The sequence below is a fragment of the Carcharodon carcharias genome, chromosome 6 (genome assembly GCF_017639515.1).
Source record: "Carcharodon carcharias isolate sCarCar2 chromosome 6, sCarCar2.pri, whole genome shotgun sequence".
Taxonomy (NCBI): domain Eukaryota; kingdom Metazoa; phylum Chordata; class Chondrichthyes; order Lamniformes; family Lamnidae; genus Carcharodon; species Carcharodon carcharias.
Genome location: NC_054472.1, coordinates 145,408,346 through 145,429,920, shown reverse-complemented (window position 1 = coordinate 145,429,920; position 21,575 = coordinate 145,408,346). Strand labels below are relative to the sequence as shown.

Below are 21,575 nucleotides of genomic sequence, written 5' to 3'. Positions count from 1 at the left end.
TTTTAATGAAGTTCAATGGAAGCTCAAGGAACAGCACCTCATCTTTCAATTAGGCACTTTACAGTCCAGACAACATTGAGTTCTACAATTTCAGACAGTACCTGCCCCCATTATGTCCCTTTTTCTTTGCAGATTTTGGTTTTAACTCATTATTCCCTTGTTTTTGGTTTTGCATGGCTGTTGTTCATCATTCTACCATTCATATCTCCTCTAGATACATCTTTTGTTTTTTTTTAATTGGCCCATTACTGTGCCTTTTGGCCTTGCACCACCAACTCCTTTTGTTATTTAATCTCTTAATCCTACCACAGACCTTCCCTGTGTTCTTTTATCCCACACTCCTCCTTTCACTTACTTAAAACCTATTATGTTCCTACTTTTCCCATTTCACCCAGAGGATGGTGGGAATGTGGAACTTATTGCCTGAAATGGTGGTAGAGGCAGATACCCTCATAACATTTAAAAAGTATTTGGATATGCACTTGTGATGCCATGGCATACAAGGCTATGGGCCTAGTGCTGGAAAATGGGATTAGAATAGCTAGGTACTTGTTTGACTGGCGCAGATTCGATGGACCGAGGGGCTGCCTTTTGTACTGTAGACCTCTATGACTCTATGATGAAAGGTCATCGACATGAAAGGTTAACTCTGTTACTCTCTCCATTGGTGCTGCCTGGCTTGCTGAATATTTTTAGAAATTTCTGTTTATATTTCAGTTTCCTTGTTAATATGAACTATTAATATAAGAATATATTTTTTAAATGTATTCAAATGATTTCATTTCACTTTTAATCTCATTGCAGATGATACATATTCACACCAGACCAGACCAGCGTAAGGATGTGGTCAATAATCAACACAGCGACTGGTCATTCAAAGTAGATGGGATTCTCCACAATGCTCCGCAGGATATTGTGTACAATGCCGTCGCAAAGAATGTGGTCTCTAGCACAATAAATGGCTTCAGCAGTACGTAGATCAAACCCCCTGGTTGGGAGCAAATTGAGGACTCTCAGTTCAGATCATTCAGTGAGAATAAGATTTGTGATCCTGTTTCCAGAAGGGATTGAGCCTGTTTCTGATGACATTGAAAGTGTAAACTGTTTCTTAGGTGTGAACGTTGATTTAAAATTGCAGTTAGCAATGCAGATTTTTAAAATTTGTTCATAGGATGTTGGATTCCCTGGCAAGGCCAGCATTTATTACATATCCCTAATTACCCTTGAGAAGGTGCTGGTGAGCTGCCTTGAACACTGCAATCTGTTTGTTGAAGGTGCTCTCACATTGCAGTTAGCCTAATGTCCTTGAGGGAAGGAAATCTGTTGTCCTTATGTGGTCAGCCTATATGTGACCCCAGACCCACAGCAATGTGGTTGACTCTTAACTGCTCTCTAAAGTGACCTAGCAAGCCACTCAGTTCTATCAAACCACTACAAAGTCACAAAAAAGGAATGAAACCTAATGAACCACCCAGCATCGACCGAGGCACTGGAAACGACTACGGCAAACTCAGTCCTGACGACTCTGCAAAGTCCTCCTTACTAACATCTGAGGGCTAGTGCCAAAATTGGGAGAGCTGTCTCACAGACTAGTCAAGCAACAGCCTACATAGTCATCCTCACAAAATCATATCTTACAGATAATGTCCCTGATTCCACCATCACCATCCCTGGTGACGCTCTGTCCCACGGGCAGAACAGACCCAGCAGGGCTGGCAGTCAGGAGGGAGTTGCCCTGGGACTCCTCAACATCGACTCCGGACCTCATGATGTCTCATGGCCTCAAGTCAAACATGGGCAAGGAAACCTCCTGCTGATTATCACATACTGCCCTCACTCGGCTGATGAATCAGTGCTCCTCCATGTTGAACGTCGCTTGGAGGAAGCACTTAAGGTAGCAATGGGGCAGAATGTACTCTGGGTGGGGGACTTCAATGTCCATCACCAAGAGTGGCTCGGTAGCACTACTACTGACCGAGCTGGCTGAGTCCTAAATGACATATCTGCTAGACTGGGTCTGCGGCAATTGGTGAGGGAACCAACAAGAGGAAAAAACATATTTGACCTCATCCTCACCAAACTGCCTGCCGTAGATGCATCTGTCCATGACAGTATGGGTAGGAGTGACCACCGTGCAGTCATTGTGGAAACAAAGCCCTGCCATCACATTGCGGTTACCCTCCATTGTGCTGTGTGGCACTACCACCGTGCTAAATGGGATAGATTTCAAATAGATCTAGCAACTCAAGACTGGGCATCTATGAGGTGCTATGGACCATCAGCAGCAGAATTGTACTTGAACACAATCTGTAACCTCATGGCCTGGCATATCCCTCATTCTACCATTACCATCAAGCCAGGAGATCAACCCTGGTTCAATGAAGAGTGAAAGAGGGTATGCCAGGAGCAGCAACAGGCATACCTAAAAATGAGGTGTCAACCTGGTGAATAACATATAACACAGAACCAAGTGCATGCCAAACAGCATAAGCAGCAAGTGCTATACAGAGCTAAGCGATCCCACAACCAATGGATCAGATCTAAGCTCTGTAGTCCTGTCTCATCCAGTCGTGAATTGTGGTGTACAATTAAACAGCTCACATGAGGAGGCTCCGCAAATATCCCCATCCTCAATGATGGGGCAGCCCAGCACGTCAGTGCAAAAGATAAGGCTGAAGCGTTTGTAAAAGCCCTCAGCCTGAAGTCCCGAGTGGATGGTTCACCTCAGGCTCCTCCAGAGGTCCCCATCATCACAGATGCCAGTCTTTAGCCAATTTGATTCACTCAACATGACATCAAGAAATAGCTGAAGGCACTGGATAGTGCAAAGGCTATGGGCCCTGACAATATTCCGGCAGTAGTTCTTTTTTATATACTCATGGGGTGTGGGCACTGGCTGACCAGCAATTATTGCCCATCCTTAATTGCCCAAGTTCAGAGAGCATTTAAAAGTCCACCACATTGCTGTGCTGGCCGAGTCTTAAATGACATACCTGTTTGGAGTCACATATAGGCCAGACCAGGTAAAGACGGCAGATTTCTTTCCCTAAAGTGAAACCAGATGCGTTTTTACGACAATCAGCCATGGTTTCATGGTCATCATCAGACTTTTAATTACAGATTTTTTTATTGAATTCAAATATCACCATCCGCTCTGATGGAATTCGAATCCTGGTCCCCAGAACCCTGGGTCTCTGGAACTCTAGTCCAGTGACAATACCACTATGCCACCCGCACCCTCCCCCCACCCACCCCCCCCGCCCTAAATTGTACTGATGACTTGTAGTCCAGAAGTTGCTGCACCATAGCCAAGCTGTTCCAAGACAACTACAACACTGGCATCTACCGGGCTATGTGGAAAATTGCCCAGGTATGTCCTGTGTACAAAAAACAGGACAAAGCTAACCCGGCCAATTACAGCCCCATATTGATCATCAGTAAAGTAATGAAAGGGGTCATCAACAGTGCTATCAAGCGGCACTTGCTTAGCAATAATCTGCTCACTGTTGCCCAGTTTGGGTTCCGCCAGAGCCACTCAGCTCCTGACCTCATTACAGCCTTTGTTCAAAAATGGACAAAAGAGCTGAACTCCCGTGGTGAGGTGAGAGTGACTGCCCTTGACACTAAGGCAGCATTTGACCGAGTGTGGCATTAAGGAGCCCTAGCAAAGCTAGAATCGGGGAAAACTCACCATTGGTTGGAGTCATACCTAGCACAAAGGAAGAAGGTTGTGGTTGTTGGAGGTCAGTCGTCTCAGCTCCAGGACATCACTGCAGGAATTCCTCAGGTAGTGTCCTCGGGCCAACCATCTTCAGCAATAGCCTTCCATCATAAGGTCAGAAGTGGGAATGTTCACTGATGATTGCACCATTCGCAACTCCTCAGATACTGAAGCAATCCATGTGCAAATGCAGCAAGATGTGGACAATATCCAGGCTTGAGCTGACAAATGGCAAGTAACATTCGTGCCAGGCAAGTGCGAGGCAATGACCATCTCCAACAAGAGAGAATCTAACCATAGCCCCTTGATGCTTAATGGCATTACCATCACTAAATCCCCTACTATCAACATCCTGGGGGGTTACCATTGACCAGAAACTGAATTGGATGAGCCATATAAACACTGTGGCTACAAAATCAGGTCAGGGACTAGGAATCCTGTGACGAGTAAGTCACCTGCTGACTCCCCAAAGCCTGTCCACCGTCTACAAGCTACAAGTCAGGAGTATGATGGAATACTCCCCACTGGATTAGTGCAGCTCCCACAACACTCAAGAAGCTTGACACCGTCCAGGACAAAGCAGACCGCTTGATTGGCACCACAATCACAAACATTCGCTCCCTCCATCACCGACGCACAGTGGCAGCAATCTGTACCATCTACAAGATGCACTGTAGGAATTCACCAAGGCTCCTTAGGCAGCACCTTCCAAACCCACAACCCCTACCATCTAGAAGGAAAAGGGCAGCTGTTAGATGGGAACACCACCACCTAGAAGTTCCCTTCCAACACACTCACCTTCCTGAGTTGGAAAGATATTGCCATTGCACTGTCGCAGGGTCAGAATCCTGGAACTCCCTTCTTAACAAAACTGTGTGTGTACCTACACCACATAGACTGTAGCGGTTCAAGAAGGCAGCTCACCACCATCTTCTCAAGGGCAACTAGGGATGGGCAATAACTGCATCCCAGCCAGTGAAACTCACATCCTGTCAATGAATTTAAAATAAGATAGGGAGTTCCAAGATTTTTACCCACCTAACATAAAGGAACAGTGATATATTTCTAAGCCAGGATGTTGTGTGACGTGGGAGGCAACTTGCGGGTCAGTAGTGGTATTTCCAGGTGTTTGCTGCCCTTGTCCTTCTAAGATAATACAGGTTTGGGTGATCTGTTGAAGAAGCTTTGTCAAATTACTGCAGTGCCTGCCATAAATGGTACACACTGTTGCCACTTTGCATTGGTGGTAGAGAGAGTGAATGTTTAAGGTGCCAGCCAAGCTGGCTGCATTGTCCTGGATATTGCCGTGTTTATTGGAGCTGTACTCTTCCAGGCAAATGGAGAGTATTCCACCATATTCCTGATTGTGCCTTGAACATGATGGAAAGGCTTTTGGGAATCAGAAGGTGAGTTAATTGACGCAGAATTCCCAGCCTCTGATCTGCTCTTTTAGCCAGAGTATTGACTTGCTTTTCGGGCCAACTGTGGCTTCAATCTCCCACTTTCCCTCCTCTCCCAACCAGGTTGATAATGGGGGATTTAGCAATGGTAATCCCATTGAAAGTTAAGGGAAGATGGTTAGACTCTCTTTCTCACTGCAGATCATCATTACTTGGCACTTGTGTGGTGTGAATGTTACATGCCCTTATCAGTTCAAGCCTGAGTGTTGCCAGGTCTTGCTGCACATGGGCATGGACAGCTTCCTTACCTGAGGAGCTGTGAATAGAACTAAACATTGTATTTCATTAGCAAACATTCATACTTCTGACCTTATGATGGAGGGAAGGTCATTGATGAAGTAGCTGAAGATGGTTGGGCCTAGGACACTGCACTGAGGAACTCCTGCAGTGATTTCCTGAGGCTGAGATGATTGATCTCCAACAACCTCAACCATCTTCCTTTATATTAGGTATGACTCCAATCAGTGGAGAGTTCCCTTCCCCCACCCATCACCACCCAATTCCCGATGACTTCAACTTTACACAGGTACCATGTTGCCATCCATGGTCAAATGCTATCTTAAAGTCAAAGGAAATCACTCTCACGTCACCTCTTGGCTTTTGTCCATGTTTGAACGAAGGATGTAATGAGGTCTGGAGATGAGTGGTGCTGGCAGGACCCAAACTGACCATCACTGAGTGGGTATTTGGTGTGTAGGTGCTGCTTGTTAGCACTGTCAACGACACTTTGCATCACTTTGTTGATGATTGAGAGTAGGCTGATGGGGCTGTAATTGGCTGGATTGAATTTGTTCTGCTTTTTGTGGACAGGACATACCTAGGCAATTTTCCACTTGTTCACGTAGACACCAGTGTTATAGCTGTCCTGGAATAGCTTGGCTGGAGCCAACTCGGTACTTCTGGCTGAAGATGCTTGCAAATGCTTCAGCTGTGTCTTTTGTACCCACGTGCTGAGCTCTCCCATCAATGGGGATGGGGATATTCATGGAGCCCACTCTTCACTTAATTCTCCACCATCACTGGTTATGGCATGACTGTGAAGTTTTGTTCTGTTCTGTTGATTGTGGGATCACTTAGTTCTGTCTATAGCGTACAGCTTCTGCTATTTAGTAAGCAGTGTACTGTAGCTTTGCCAGTTTGGCAGATCAGTTTTAGGTATGCCTGGTGCTGCTCCTGGTATGCTCTTCTACACTCCTTATTGCGTTATAAGTTCCCTTCACTAGATATCACACTTTGCCCTAGAAAGACCTTTGACAGTAGCATGGATGTAAAATTGGCTAAGGGACAGAAAGCAGAGAGTAGTGGTGAGCAGTTATTTTTCAGACTGGAGGGAAGTATGCTGTGGTGTTCCCAGGGAGATTAGTATAAAGACTTTGTTGTTTTAATATATATTAATGACATAGATTTGGGTATAAAGAATATAATTTTAAAGTTGGCAGATGACACAAAAGTTGGAAATGTAGTAAACAATGAGAAGGATAATAGCAGAGTTCAGGAAGACATAGACAAATTGGCGAAATGGGCAGCCACATGACAAGTGCAATTTAACACAGAGAAGTCATTTTGGTGGAAGCAATGAGGAGAGGCAATATTAGGTAAATTTTAAAGAGGGCACAGAAATAGAGAGACCTGGGGATATATGTACACAAATCTTTAAATGTAGCAAAACAGGTTGAGAAGGCTTTTAAGAAAGCATATGAGATCTTTGGCTTTATTAATAGAGGCATACAGTACAAAAGGAAAGAATATATGCTAAACTTTTATAAAACACTGGTTAGGCCTCAGCTGGAGGATTGTGTTCGGTTCTGGGCGTCACACTTTATGAAGGATGTCAAGCCTTAGAGAGGGTACAGTGGAGATTTACTAAAATGGTGCCAGGGATGAGGGCCTCCAGTTATGTGGAGACACTAGAAAACTAGAGACTAGGTTGTCCTCCTTAGAGCAGAGAAAGGTAAGAGAAAATTTGATAGAGTTGTTCAAAATCACAAATGGTTTTGATGGAGTAAGTAAGGAGAAATTGTTTCCAGTGGCAGAAGTGTTGGTAACCAGAGGACACAGATTTAAGGGACTGGCAAAAGAATCACACGCAATATGAAGATTTTTTTTTCACAATGAGCTGCTGTAAACTGGAATACACTGCCTGAGCTAATGGTGGAAGCAGATTCAATAGTAACTTTTATAAAGGAAGTTGATAAGTACTCAATGGGAGCAAAATATAGGCTATGGGTAGAGAATAAGGGAGTGGGACTAATTGGATAACTCTATCAGCACAGTCATGATGGTCTGCATAAAAATAGATGATGAAAACTAATGGAAACATAGGAATTCTGAAGTAAATTCAAAGTGTACTAGAAAGATACAGGAAACCACAAAAATCCAGAACCTAAGAATGGGAAAGGCGAGCCAATGTCTTTGGTGCCCTTGCAGGGTGAGGGGTGTGTGTTTTTTCCTTATTCAGCTGCTGATGGCCTGCTTGCCTCTTCCCAGCATTTTCTGTTTTTAATTTCAGAGTTAGATGAATTAAGGGCACAGGTAGACACATGGCAGCAGGGTATCATTGCTATAACGGAGACCTGGCTAAAGGAGGGACAAAACTGGCAGCTTAATATCCCTGGTTATAGAGTCTTCAGACACGATAGAGTAGGAGATAAAAAAGGAGGAGGGGGCTAGCACTAATGGTTAAAGAATCTATTCCAGTTTTGAGAAGGGATGATATATTAAATGGGTCAACAAACGAGGCTTTATGGATTGAGCTTAGAAATAAAAAAGAGGCAGTCACACTACTGGGAGTATATTACAGACCCCGAAATAGTGAAAGGGAGATAGAAAAACAAACATGTAGGCAAATTTCTGCTTGTAAGAACAAGAGGGCAATAATAGGAGACTTCAGCTATCCTAATATCAACTGGGATTCAAACAATATAAGGAGAAAAATTCATGCAGTGTGTCCAGGAAAATTCTTTCAGCCAATTAGTGACAAACCCAACAAGAGGAGATGCAATTCTAGACCTAGTCTTGGGGAACGAAGAAGGGCAAGTGGGTGAAGTGACATTTGGCAACCATTATCAGGGACAGTGATCACAATTCAGTTAGATTTAGCATTACCATGCAAAGGCACAGAGATAAGGCAGGAGTAAAAGTCTCGAACTGGGGGAAGGCAAATTTTGCAGAAATAAGAAGGGACTTGGCTGAGATGGACTGGACAGCACTGCAGGAGGATAAAACAGTAGAAAACCAGTGGGAAGCACTAAAAAGCGAGATCCTAATTGTACAAAGTAGACATGTCCCCTACAAAAATAAGAGTGGTACAGCCAAATCTAGACCCCCCTGGTTGTCTAGAGGAATACAGGGGAAGATCAAACAGAAAAAGAAAGCGTATGATAGGCACAAAGAACTAAGCACTGCAGATAGCCTAGACGATTATAGGAAGTGTACGGATGAAGTAAATAAGGAAATCAAAGTGAGGCCATGAAAAAAGATTAGCAAGTAAAGTTAAAGATAACCCAAAGATGTCTCACCAATACATTAATGCTAAAAGGTTAGTTAAGAAAAAAGAAGGACCTATCAGAGATGAAGATGGAAACTTGTGTGTAGGTGCAGAGGCTGTGGAAAGGGTTTTGAATGAATATTTTGTCTCCGTGTTTACAAAGGAAAGGGAGGATGCAGATATAGTAGCCCAGGAGGAACACTGCGAGATATTGGACGGGATAGTCATAAAAAGTGGAGAAGTACTTGAAGGGTTGAAATCCTTGAAAGCTGATAAGTCACCAGGGCCAGATGGATTGTTTCCAAGGCTGCTGAAGGAAGTCAGGGAGGAGATAGCAGATGCTCTGAGGATGATTTTCCAATCTTCACTAGATACAGGGGAGGTACCGGAGAACTGGAGAAATACAATCGTAGTCCCATTGTTTATAAAGGGATCAAAGGAAATGCCGAACAATTATAGGCCAGTTAGTCTTACATCGGTGGTGAGAAAATTAGTAGAATCAATCTCGAGAGATAGGATTAACTGTCATGTGGAAAGGCATGGACTAGTCAGGGTTGGTGAGCATGGATTTGCTAAAGGAAGGTCTAGCCTCACAAATTTGATTGAATTTTTTGAGGAAGTGACAAGAAGGGTTGATGAAGGTAGTGCAGTGGATGTTATGTACGTGGATTTTAGCAAGGCATTTGACAAGGTCCCACATGGCAGATTGGCCAGGAAAGTAAAAACCCATGGGATTCAGGGTAACGTAGCAAACTGGATAAAAGGTTGGCTTTGTAACAGGAAACAAAGGGTAATGGTCGCTGGATGCCCATGCGAATGGAAAGTTGCCTCAAGTGGTGTTCCATAGGGTGTTGGGACCCTTGCTGTTTGTGTTATATATTAACGACTTGGACGTGAACGTGGGGGGCACGATTGGGAAATTTGCAGATGACACAAAGATTGGTCGAGTAGTGGATACTGTAGAGGATAGCCAGAATCTCCAAAACGATAGATGGGTTAGTAGAGTGGGAGGTAAAGTGGCAGATGGATTTTAACATAGAGAAGTGTGAGGTCATACATTTAGGGAGGTCAAACAGTTACAGGGATTACACAATAAATGGGAATATACTAAGCGGGGTAGATGAAGTGAGAGATCTTGGCGTACAAGTACACAGGTCCCTGAAGGCAGCAGTTCAAGTAGACAAGGTTGTAAAGAAGGCACATGGAATGCTCTCCTTCATTGGCAGAGGTATAGAATATAAAAGTAAGGATATAATGTTGGAATTGTATAAAACACTGGTGAGGCCACAAATGGAGTGTTGTGTGCAGTTCTGGTCACCAGATTACAGGAAGGACGTAATAGCTCTGGAGAGAGTGCAGAGGAGGTTTACAAGAATTTTGCCAGGGTTAGAAAAGTGTAGCTATGAGGAGAGATTGGATAGTTTGGGGTTATTTTCCTTAGAACAAAGAAGGCTGAGAGGTGACTTGATTGAGGTGTGCAAAATTATGAGGGGAATAGATAGAGTGGATAGGATAAAATTGTTTCCCTTGGTGGAGAATTCTAGAACCAGGGGACATAGATTCAAGATAAGTGGCAGAAGGTGTAGGGGGTACATGAGTAAGAACTTTTTTATGCAGAGGGTAGTGGGTGTCTGGAATTCACTGCCCAAGCTGGTGGTAGAGGCAGAAACTCTAAACTCTTTTAAAAAGTACCTGGATCTGCACCTTAAGTGCTGTAAGCTGCGAGGGCTATGGGCTGGGTGCAGGAAGGTGGGATTAGAAAGGGCACCTGGGTGTCCTTGGGCTGGCATGGACAAGATGGGCCAAATGGCCTCCTTCTGTAACTATTCTATGGTTCTATGTCAAGAGCCTGCAACATTACCATTTAAGAACTGACTTATTTTCCAAACCTGACAAATTTTCAATTGATGCATAAGGCTTGTTGTGCATTTCCAGCATTTTCAATTTATTTTTATTTGTATTGAAAATGTTTTGTGCTCAAAGCCCTGGTGCTCATAGAATCATAGAATGGTTACAGCACAGAAAGAAGCCATTCAGCCCATCATGGCTTTACTGGCTCTCTACAAGAACACCTCCTGTAGTCTTTTTCTCTTCAGGCGCTTATCCAATTCCCTTTGGGAAAGCCACAGTTGAAGCTGCCTCCACCACACTCTGCTCAGAATGGAATACTCTTTAATTCCTCAACATTCACATCCCTCGATGACCACACAAAAAAATGCCTCCCTATCTTGTCAAAAAAAAAAAATCTGGGGAGCAGGGGACAGGGAAGCAAATACCATGTATTAATGACAGATTGTTCTTCACATTTTCTGTAGGTACAATAATATGCTATGGACAAACAGGGGCAGGAAAAACCTACACAATGACTGGAGCTACAGAGAAATATGACTACCGTGGTATCATTCCCAGGGCAATTCAACAGGTACTGATTTGCAATTATCGAACTACAATCACTGGCTCTTTGAGATTTCTTCTCCTGTTCACTCTGAGCTTTCAGATATACTGTCCTACAAGTGTTCCTTCTTCCTACATTGTCATAAATTAATCAAAACTCATAAGAACATAGGATGTAGGAGCAGAGGTAGGCCATTCAGCCCCTTAAGCCTGCTCTGTCATTCAATATGATCATGGCTGATCTAGTTGTGGCCTCAAGTCCACTTTCCTGTCTGCTCCCAATGACACTTGACTCTCTTGTCTATCAAAAATCTGTTTAACTCTACCTTGAATAAATTCAATGACCCAATCTCCCTGCTTTCTGAGGAAGTGAATTCCACATATTAACAACCCTCTGAGAGAAAAAAATTCTCTTCATCTCCATCTTGAAAGGGAGACTTCTTATTCTTAAACCGTGTCCCCCAGTTCTAGACTCCCCCACAAATGGAAACATCCTCCTGTAATCTATCCTGTCAGTTTCCCTTCAGGATCTTATATGTTTCAATTAGATCACCTCTTATTTTTCTAAACTCCATTGGGCGTAGGTCCAACCTGTTCAACCTTTTTTCATAAGATAAATCATCCCAGGAATGAATTAAGTGAACCTTCTCTGTACTGCTTCCAGTGCAATTATATCTATTTTTTAATAAGAGACCAAAACCGTACACAGTGTTCCAGATGTGGTCCCACCAAAGCCCTGTAAAGTTGCAGTAAATTTCCCTAATTTTATATTCCATTCCCCTTGCAATAGATGCCAACATTCCATTTGCCGTCCTAATCTCTTGATGTACTTGCATACTAACTTTTTATGATTCATGTACCAGGACACCCAGATCTCTGTGTACCACTGGGTTCTGCAATCTCTCTCCATTTAAATAATATACTACTTTTCTATCCTTCCTGTCAAAGTGGATAAGCTCACATTTTCCCACATTATACTCCATCTGTTAATTATCTAACCCCTCTTGACAATTTATTTTTCTACCTATCTTGGCGTCATTGGCAAATTTAGCTACCACTCATCACTCCACTTCCTGTTGTAACTCCTTCTTCCACAGATTCTCAACACTGAAAATCCTTACTTCCCTTATCTTCTGTTCATCCAGCAATATACAAGCTTTAAAAGCCTAAGGCTGGCTTCAACTAATCACTGGAGAATACACAAGATGGTGCCAGTTTGTGCATGAAGGTGATGCAGCCACAATGTGTGGACGGAGGCTGGCCAAAATTAAGCCTCAATCTCATTAATATGGCCTATTGAACAATCAAGGGATGGAGTGGCAGAGTGCTGGGGCAGCTTGTGACCCCAGGGCTACAGTTTGGGCACCATTGCTATAGGATGAATAGGAGTAGGAGTATAGTTAAAACAGAGAAATGAAAATTTGCAATGAAATGATAGAAGTTAAAAGCTAGAGGTGAAAGGAACAGCCCACCAGCAAACAAGATATTCTTTGTAAAGAAAAAATTTGCATATTGTACCTACATACATATTATATATCCACAGAACATCCAATTAATTACTTTTGAATTGTTGTTACTGTTGGTGTGTGGGCAATGCAGCAGCAAATTTGTAAAGATCTGTTATGTACTTGATTTTCCAGACAGGTTACTCATTTAAAACACTGAACTTTATTTACAGGCTGTAGCAGCAGTTACATGCTTCCATCAAGCTTCACAACTAGAAGAAGAACTCCCACTCTAAGGTTCCCGCATTTAGAGCTGATTCGTTCACAGTGTCACATGATACAAACAACACAATAAGTCTTAAAGCTATAGTCACTACATTCCTTAAAGCTACAATTACTACATTCTTCCCCCTTTTAATTTTTTGTACAGTTCGCATTTACAAGAACATCTGCCTTCATGACATTATAAGTGTATGTATATATATATATATATATATATGTATGGAATTGTAAACTTAATCCCTCAGGTAGTTTCTTGTCCTGGGTGGAACGTCGTAGCTGCATGACTTTCGAATCTCTTACAAGACCCACATTATCTGGTACCGGAACAACATCAGGTACCGCTTTAGGCACAGGCAGTTCAGTGTTATTTGCTCTGACAGAGACATCTGGTATGCCTATCCTTGGGTGAACAACTTCAACAGGGACTGCAGGTTCTGCAATGATTACAGATGGAACATCATTTTGTTGGGTTATCTCCCTTCTTCTCAAATGATCCACTTGTTTGCGGGTGATCCGGCCCTCCACTTCTATGTGGTACGACAAGGGTCCATTCACAGAAACATCAGGTAACCAACTTGATCCACCATCAAAGTTTTGTATGTACACTGCTTCACTGACAGTGAATTCTCGCTTACGACTATGCAAATCACGAGTCACTTTTTGGTTCTTTTGACTTTTCTCCACATACCCCTCCAAATTGGAGAGTATCAGGCTTAATCTCATTCGAAGGCGTTGCTTCATAAGTAACTCTGAAGGTGTTGAACCTGTAGTAGTGTGGGGGGTTGTTCTGTAGCGTAACAGGAAACGTGAAAGTTTAGTCTCCAATGATCCACCTGATAATTTTTTCATCCCAGTTTTAAAAGTCTGTACTGCTCTCTCAGCTAATCCATTAGACGACAGATGATGCCGTCATTATGTGTTTGATACCATTTAGGCTCACAAATCTTTGAAATTCAGTGCTAATAAACGCAGTACCTTTTGTCTGAAATGAATACTTCTGGCAATCCATGTATAGAAAAACTTTGGCATAACTTTTCTATAGTCATACCTGACGTTGGCGACCTAACTTTGTAAAAGTCTAGCCATTTGGCATGTGCATCAATTATTAGTAGGAACATGATGCCTAGAAAAGGACCAATGCAATCTATGTGCATCTAGGGCCTACCAGGCTATTCCCACAGGTGTAGTTGAGCCACAACAGGTAACTTCTGTAGTTGTTGGCATTGTATACTGTGTTTAACCACCTTCTCGATATCACTGTCCATGCCCAGAAACCAAATGTAACTTTGCACAATCATCTTCACTCTTGAGATTCCCAGATGTGCACTGTGTAACTCTGCTAAGAGCGGTTCCCATCCTTGCGCACACCATAACAGGATAGCGTCTTGACTGCTCGATTCATTCTTACGAGTGAAGAATGGCTTCAATTTGTCAGAGACTGGTTCCTGGGACCATCCTTTCAACACCTGGTGTCTCACTCTAGACAGGGCTGGATCACGATCCACCCAGTTCCTTATCTGCCTTGCGCAAACTGGCGAGGAATCCAGGAAATTCATCACTAATACGATCTCTTGGGGAACTGGGGCATGTTCATTTCTTTCCTGCAAAGGAAGGCAACTTAAGGCATCAACATTGGCTATACGCCTCCCTGGTCTGAGCACAAAAGTGTATTCATATGTGGATAAAATTAGAGCCCATCTTCGAGTTCATACAGAAGCTAAGGGAGGGGATAGCCTTTTCTTCTCAGAAGAGACCAAAGAGCGGTTTGTGGTCAGACAGTATCGTAAAATGTTGGCCATGTACGAATTGATGGAATTTTTTAACTCCAAAAATAATCAATAATCCTTCTTTCTCGATTTGCGAATACCCTTTTTCAACCTTGGAAAAGGTCCCGGGTATGTAGTCTATCGGCTTTTTTGAAGCGTCATCCATCTTGCGCGATAGTATAGCTCTCATGCCATAGGTGGATGTGTCACAAGTTAGTACCAATTCCTTTGCCGAGTCATAGTGTACTAACAAGTTTGACGAGTGCAAGAGTTGTTTAACTTTCGTGATTGCTTCTTCGTACGGTGACTTCCAAACCCAATGCTGGTTTTACTTTAATAATGAGTGTAGAGGGGCTAGGACCATTGATAAGTTGGGTAGAATTATAATAATACTAACAATTAACCATATCTAAGAATGACTTAAGTTCAGAGACATTTTTAGCGAGGGTGCCTCCTTAATAGCTTTAACTTTTTCTTCTACCAGGTGTAACCCTTGGGCATCCACCTAGTGGCCCAAATAAATGACTTAGCTTGTCTGAAAGGTACACTTTTCTTTTTTTAAGTGCACCCCTGCTTCCAAAAATCATTTCAAGACTTCCTCCAAATTAGCCAAGTGTTCAGCTTCCATGAACCCTGTTATTAGGACATCATCCAAGTAGACCACGACTTGAGGTGGTCCTTGTAGCAAACTCTCCATTGTTCTCTGGAAAGTCGTGCAGGCCAAAGAAACACCAGACACGTGTATTGATCTAACCCTTTGTGGGTGTTAATGGTCACAGCTCTCTGGAGGTATCATCCAGTTCCAGCTGTTGATACATGTGACTTATATCTAGTTTAGTATAAGTTGTTCTTCCTGCTAATTTAGCTTAGAGATCCTCATTCTTGGGGATAGGGTACTTGTCCAATTTGACAGCTTTGTTTACTATTAGCTTATAGCCCCCACAGATACGGATGGTCTGATCCTGTTTTAAGACGGGGACAATAGATGCTGCTCACTCTGAGAATTGAGCCAGCTGTATGGCCCCCAGCCTCTCTAAATAGTTCAATCCTTCTCCATCAGAGCATATAGCATCAGCCTTGCTTTAAAGAAATAAAGAGTTGCTTCCAAATCAATGAAGATCTTAGCCTGTAGGACTTTGATTCACCCTAGTTTGTCTCAAAAAACCTTGTCACATTTATTTAGCAGCTCTGGCAGTCCTCCTATTTGTTGCTGGAAAATTTCAGACCAGTTTAGTTTAATTTCTTTCAACCAATCAAGACCTAGAAGGCTTGGTACTTGCCATCCACTGCCATCACTGGGAGTTGTGCTGTTTGGTGCTTATAATAAACAGGTACAGTGGTAATATCCTTCACTTGAATAGCTTCGCCAGTATAAGATTTCAATTTGGCTAAAGTCTGCTCCAAATTCAATTGTTGAGTACCCTTATTTAAATATTTGAAGGTGTGCTGTCCCACTACAGTGGTTGAAGCACCAGTGTCCATATCCATCATTAAAGGTTTTCCATTTACCTGCAGAGTAACAGTGATTGGCTTTAAATTTCCAAATTAAGTAGGGAATAAATATCAGAATTGGTGGTTTCTGGTTCTTCCCCATTATGTACTTCAATTAACTTAGTTTGTTGCCTGGGAGTCTGTCTCAATCTTGCTTTACAATGCTTCATTTAGTGCGCTCTTTCATGTCACAAATAGCACTCCACCTCTTTAAAACTGCAAGTTTCAGGAGTATGATTGCTTCCACATTGGCAACAATTCATTTCCAAATTTGCCGCCGAGTTGTTTCCTGTAATTGTTTTAAATTTTCAGGTAGCAGGGATTGCCTCCCACTTTGCGGCAGAGTCCCTACTTTTCGTGCCACACCCAGCTGTCCGTTCCTGCCCCAACTGGAAAATGGCGCCATTTTGTGCACCTTGTATGGTCTGCACATCCTGTTTGGTGCTTTCCATTGCGAGTACTATTTCCAATGCTTTTTTAAAAGTGAGGTTTACTTCAGCTAATAGTCATCATTGAATGGCATCATCTTGCACCCTGTAGACCAAACGATCACTGAGCATATCTCTTATGGTCTCCCTAAAATCACAGTGTTCAGCCAGTTGTCTCAATTTCATCACATATGTAGCAATGGCCTCCCCCAGGGCTCTAAAACTTGAACTTAACCTGAACCTCTGCATGGTGACTGAGGGTTTAGATTAAAAGTTTCCCTTAATGAGGCCTACCAGTTCACCAAAGATCTTCGAATCGGGGCATTCAGGGTCATCAAACTTCAGATTAAATTATAGGTTTTACTTCCGCAAATGCTTGGAAGAATTGCTCTCCTCTTTTCCTCCCTCGTTATTTTTTTGTTTGCCTTGAAATAGAACCTGAGGCTTTCTAAATATTGACACCAATCCTCTGTGGATGGTTCGAAGAGAGTCAATCCTGCCATAATGTGGCATATATGGTGAGTATATCTTCCTTTTCTTCTGTTTAAACAAGATACTCACAGTTGCTGGGTGAGGGACAGTGCCGTACCCGATTTATCCTCATCGCCAGTTTGTTGTGGGTTTGATTTTCAAGTCAGGTTTTCTCATTAGAAACATCAAACTTTATTTACAGGCTGCAGCAGCAGTTACATGCTTCCATCAAGCTCTAGAAGAAGAACTCCCACTGTAAGGCTACCCACACTTGGAGCTGATTCATTCACACTATCACATGATACTATACAATACAATAAGCCTTGAAGCTACAGTCACTACATTCCTTAAAGCTACAATTACTATAAGATCCTGGAAAGGACAAAAGAGATTAAAGACCACTAATCTCTTGGTGGTATTAGTTTAAGAATGAGTATTGGCCAGGGCAGTAGCAGAATTTCCTTCTATTTGTTGAATAGTGATATGGAATCACCTTCATTTGAACAGACAGGTCTTTTGTCTAACAGCTCACCTGGAAGAACACACAACCAACATTATAACGTTGCCTCAGTACTGCAGTGATGTGACAGCCTAGAATTATTTGCTCAAGTCCAGAGCGGAACTATAATCCATAACCTTCTGATTCAGAGTCAAGAGCATTAAGGATGCCAGGGAACACGAAGGGGATTAAATTTAGGAGAGGAAGTGGAGGAAAAGAGAATGAAGGAGTGGGAAGATGACAGCAGGCAAAGAATGAGGAGCTGGAGGTGGGGGGAATAGAACAAAGAATAAAGAAAAGTACAGCACAGGAACAGGCCCTTTGGCCCTCCAAGCCTGTGCCAATCATATTTCCCCTCAACTAAAACAATGCTTACCTTCCTTTCTACAGGGATGGATTTCTCTGTGTGGGGAGACAGTAGTCAACAACTTTGTTTCATTGGGCTCATATACTCCTTAAAACATGAAGGATTGATGTTGAATGGAGGGTCTGGTGTCTTGCTCATTGGGTGGGCAGGTGGGGTGGTCATGGGCAAAATGTCCATTAGCCTATGAAGTGGTGGTGTGGAGATTGAGAAAGACTTGTTTTTCTTCTCTGTAGGGGAGCAGACACTCTGTTTATCATCTCAGCAGTGAGACCATTTGTATACTCTGTGTCGATATATATGTCCTGTTTTACAGCTACCTGGGGAAAGGGAACCACAGGCATTCCTCGATCCCTGGTGCTTCTTCAGTAATAAGGGAGGAATAAAGGTGGTTTCCTTGTCAACAGATTGGCTATGGGTTATTATCGATTATGGGAAGGCAAGTTTTAAACAATGTGTCAGCCTTGGCATTGTAAAAGCACTCTTGACTCTGTGTTAAAACGTCATGGGCTCAAATGCTATCCTAGAGACTTGAAGACATAACCTTGGCAAGCACTTCAGTGCAGTATTGAAGGGGTACTGCAGTATTGGAGGCACGGTCTTTCAATTCATTTATGGGGTGTGGGCATCGCTGACTAAGTCAGCATTTCACTCAATTCACTCAGTTCTGTTGAGGACTCGAAACGTCAACTCTTTTCTTCTCCGCCAATGCTGGCAGACCTGCTGAATTTTTCCAGGTAATTCTGTTTTTGTCCAGCATTTATTGCCCATCCCTAATTGCCCTTGAGAAGGTGGTGGTGAGCTGACTTCTTGAACCGCTGCAGTCCATGTAGTGTACGTACACCCACAGTGCTGTTAGGGAGGGACATTAATCAATTGAGAAATTAAACCGAGTCTTCATCTGATCTCTTAGACGAATGCAAAATGGGACCATTTGAAGAAGAGCAATGGTGTTCTCCAGGTGTCCTGCCCAATGTGTATCCTTCAATCACTAAAACAGATGATCTAGTCATGTAACTCGTTGCTTTTTGATGAACCTTGCTGTCGTGTTTACCTATATTAGAACAGTGCCAAATAAATGTTCATTTTCTTTCTTACTTCCCCCTCTCTCTCAAAACATTGAAAGAAATCAGTCATAGCTATAAGTTTAAGTACTGTGAAATGCAACACATTAACCATTCATGTCTGGCATAGTTGTCCCAAGTGTTACCTTGGGGCATATTTGAAGAGATTGAAGAAGTACATGCCTGGCTCAGATCACAAGGGGATACTTTAGTTTCAGCACTTTTCTGAGTGACTAGCTCCGTTGTGTCTGAGAGAATATCCATGGCAGGACCCTAAATTGTTACAGAGGGAAGGAGAAACACTAGAAAAGAACAAGAAGGTAAAATGTTCAATGTCCTTGCCCACAGATTTTTAAAGAAGTGGAAGAACAGGCGGACCTTGCCCTCACTGTGTACGTCTCCTACCTGGAGATCTACAATGAGACCCTCTTTGATCTCCTGTCCAGCCTGACTGAAAGTGTGGGCTCTGATGGCCATATGACAATAGTGGAGGACAGCCATGGTGTGCATATCCGAGGGCTTTCCATTCATCAAGTCAGCACCGAAGAAGATGCTCTCAACTATCTTTTTGAGGTGAGAAAGCTCAAGAGAGTTGGGGAAACCTGGGAGTGGAATCAAGGATTTGGGTGGGGGAATAATGTTCCATGTAAACTATGGGACTGCTCGCCAAGTTCCAAGTTCCCAAGCAGGCTGCTCAAAGGTCGGTCCCCTTAAGTTAGTGTGCCCACGCTGATGCGCATAAAATTTAAATGGGCTGTACGCTTAACCAGGATTGTCCGACCTGCAGATTGCAGGGAAGCCGCTCTGTGTGGTCCCAGGAGTGATTGTTGAAAATGCCAATAAGATGTGTCAGTGAGGTCGATGATTTCTGCAAGGGACTTCTCCTCCAATCACAGCCTGTTTCTCTCCACCGTTTGCTGCTGATAGGCTGGCAACTGTGGCAATGTGGAGATAGAGACAGAGTCTCTGGAATGCACAGGGCCTCTGCTCACCACACAGGTAATGTCCCTGAACCACACAGACGGATTTCAACTAAGATTGTTACAGCATGATCCAATTTGTCTTGGCAAAACTCAAGCACCCATTCAAATGGATTAATGACATAATTTTTACTGTAAATATCCAATCCTGATACCTGACTGACCTAACGTTTACTGTTATTACCCATTCAAATACAGGACTGACCATTCTTATAATGTTAATTGTAAGTCTGTGTTTGTGAGGGGTGAGTGTGTTTGTGAGTGTGTGTGTGTGTGTGTGTGTGTACGCCTGTGTGTGAGGGGGTTGTGTGTGTGTGTACGTCTGTGTGTGAGGGGGTTGTGTGTGTGTGTGAGTCAGAGGGGTGAATGTGTGAGGGGGCTGTGTGTTTGAGTATGTGTGGGTGAGTGTGTATGTTTGTGCGAGTGTATGTGTATGAGGGGTGATTATGCGTGCATGTGTCTGAGGGGTGAATGTGTGCATGAGGTGTGCGTATATCTGTGTGTGTGAGATCAGTGTGTGTGAGGCGTGTATTTGTGTGAGGGGTGAGTGTATATGTGTGTGTGAGGTGTGAGAGTGCATGTGTGTGTGCATGAACGGTGAGTGTGTGTTCTGAGAGGGGTAAGTGTGTGTGCGTGAGGAGTGAATGTGTGTGTGTGAGTGTAAGGGGTGAGTGCGTTCGTGTGTTTGAGGGGCAAGTGTGCATTCGTGTGTGTGAGGGGTGAGTGTGTGAAGAGTGTATGTGTGGGTGTGTGTGTGTGTTTGAGGAGTGAGTGTGTGTGCGAGGGATGTGTGTGATGTGTCTGTGTGAGGGGTGAGTGTGTATGAGGGGTGAGTGTGAACAGTGTATGTGTGGGGGTGAGTGTGTGTGCGAGGGGTGTGTGTGAAGTGTGTGTGTGAGGGGTGGGTGTGTGAGTGGGGGGTGGGTATGTGTGTGCGTGAGTGTGTTCATGTGTTTGAAGGGTGAGTGTGTATTCATGTGTGTGAGGGGTGAGTGTATGTGTGCATGTATGTGATAGGAGTGAGTGTGTGAAGGCTGCATATGTGGGTGTGTGTGTGAGGGGTGTGTATATTTGAGGGGCGAGTGTATGTATGTTTGAGGGGTGTGTGTGAAGGGTGTGTGTGTATGTGTGTGAAGGGGGTGTGTGTGTGTCCACAAGGGGTATGGTGTGTGTGCGTGTGTGTGTGAGGGGTGTGTATGTGTGCGTGAGGAATGAGTGTGTGTGCTTGTGTGTAAGGGGTGACTGCGTTCATGTGTTTGAGGGGTGTGTGTGTGTGTGTGTGTGTGAGGGGTGGGTGTGAGAGAAGGCGAGAGTGGGAGGGGAGAGGAAGGGGAGAGTGTATGTCTGGCTCATTCTCAGTCTCAGAGTTGTCATTCACCTTTACTCCCACACACCAACTGGCACTCTCACCCACTCTCACAGTGGGTGAGGGTAAGTGAGTGAGCACCCTGAGACTGGGAGTGAGCTGGACACAGACACTCTCATCCTTTCACACTCGAATGGTCTTCATTAATTACTCATTTTTTAAATTATCAATTTATTGTTGTGATTTTTTTTGTTCAGCAAGTTGTTTCTTTTCATACGTCAGATTTTTAAAAAACACTTATTTTTAATATTGTGCCAAATCTTATCTTTCTGAAATATGCTCATCACACACCCCTGCACCCCCGCCACCGAGTGTGAGAAAAATTGAAATGTGGCTCCCCCCATGCGAAAAGGTTGG

At 43.4% G+C, this 21,575-nt stretch overlaps 1 protein-coding gene across 2 annotated transcripts in view; it reads left to right on the top strand.

Annotated features, from left to right (window-relative positions):
- Positions 1-21,575, top strand: part of kif9 (kinesin family member 9) — a 192,821-nt gene that overhangs the window by 21,875 nt on the left and 149,371 nt on the right. For both annotated transcript variants that reach the window (XM_041190665.1, XM_041190666.1), the window contains 3 exons: positions 805-970; positions 10,984-11,090; positions 19,221-19,445. In XM_041190665.1, coding sequence (XP_041046599.1) covers positions 805-970; positions 10,984-11,090; positions 19,221-19,445 — 498 coding nt within the window. The remainder of the gene's footprint in view (positions 1-804; positions 971-10,983; positions 11,091-19,220; positions 19,446-21,575) is intronic.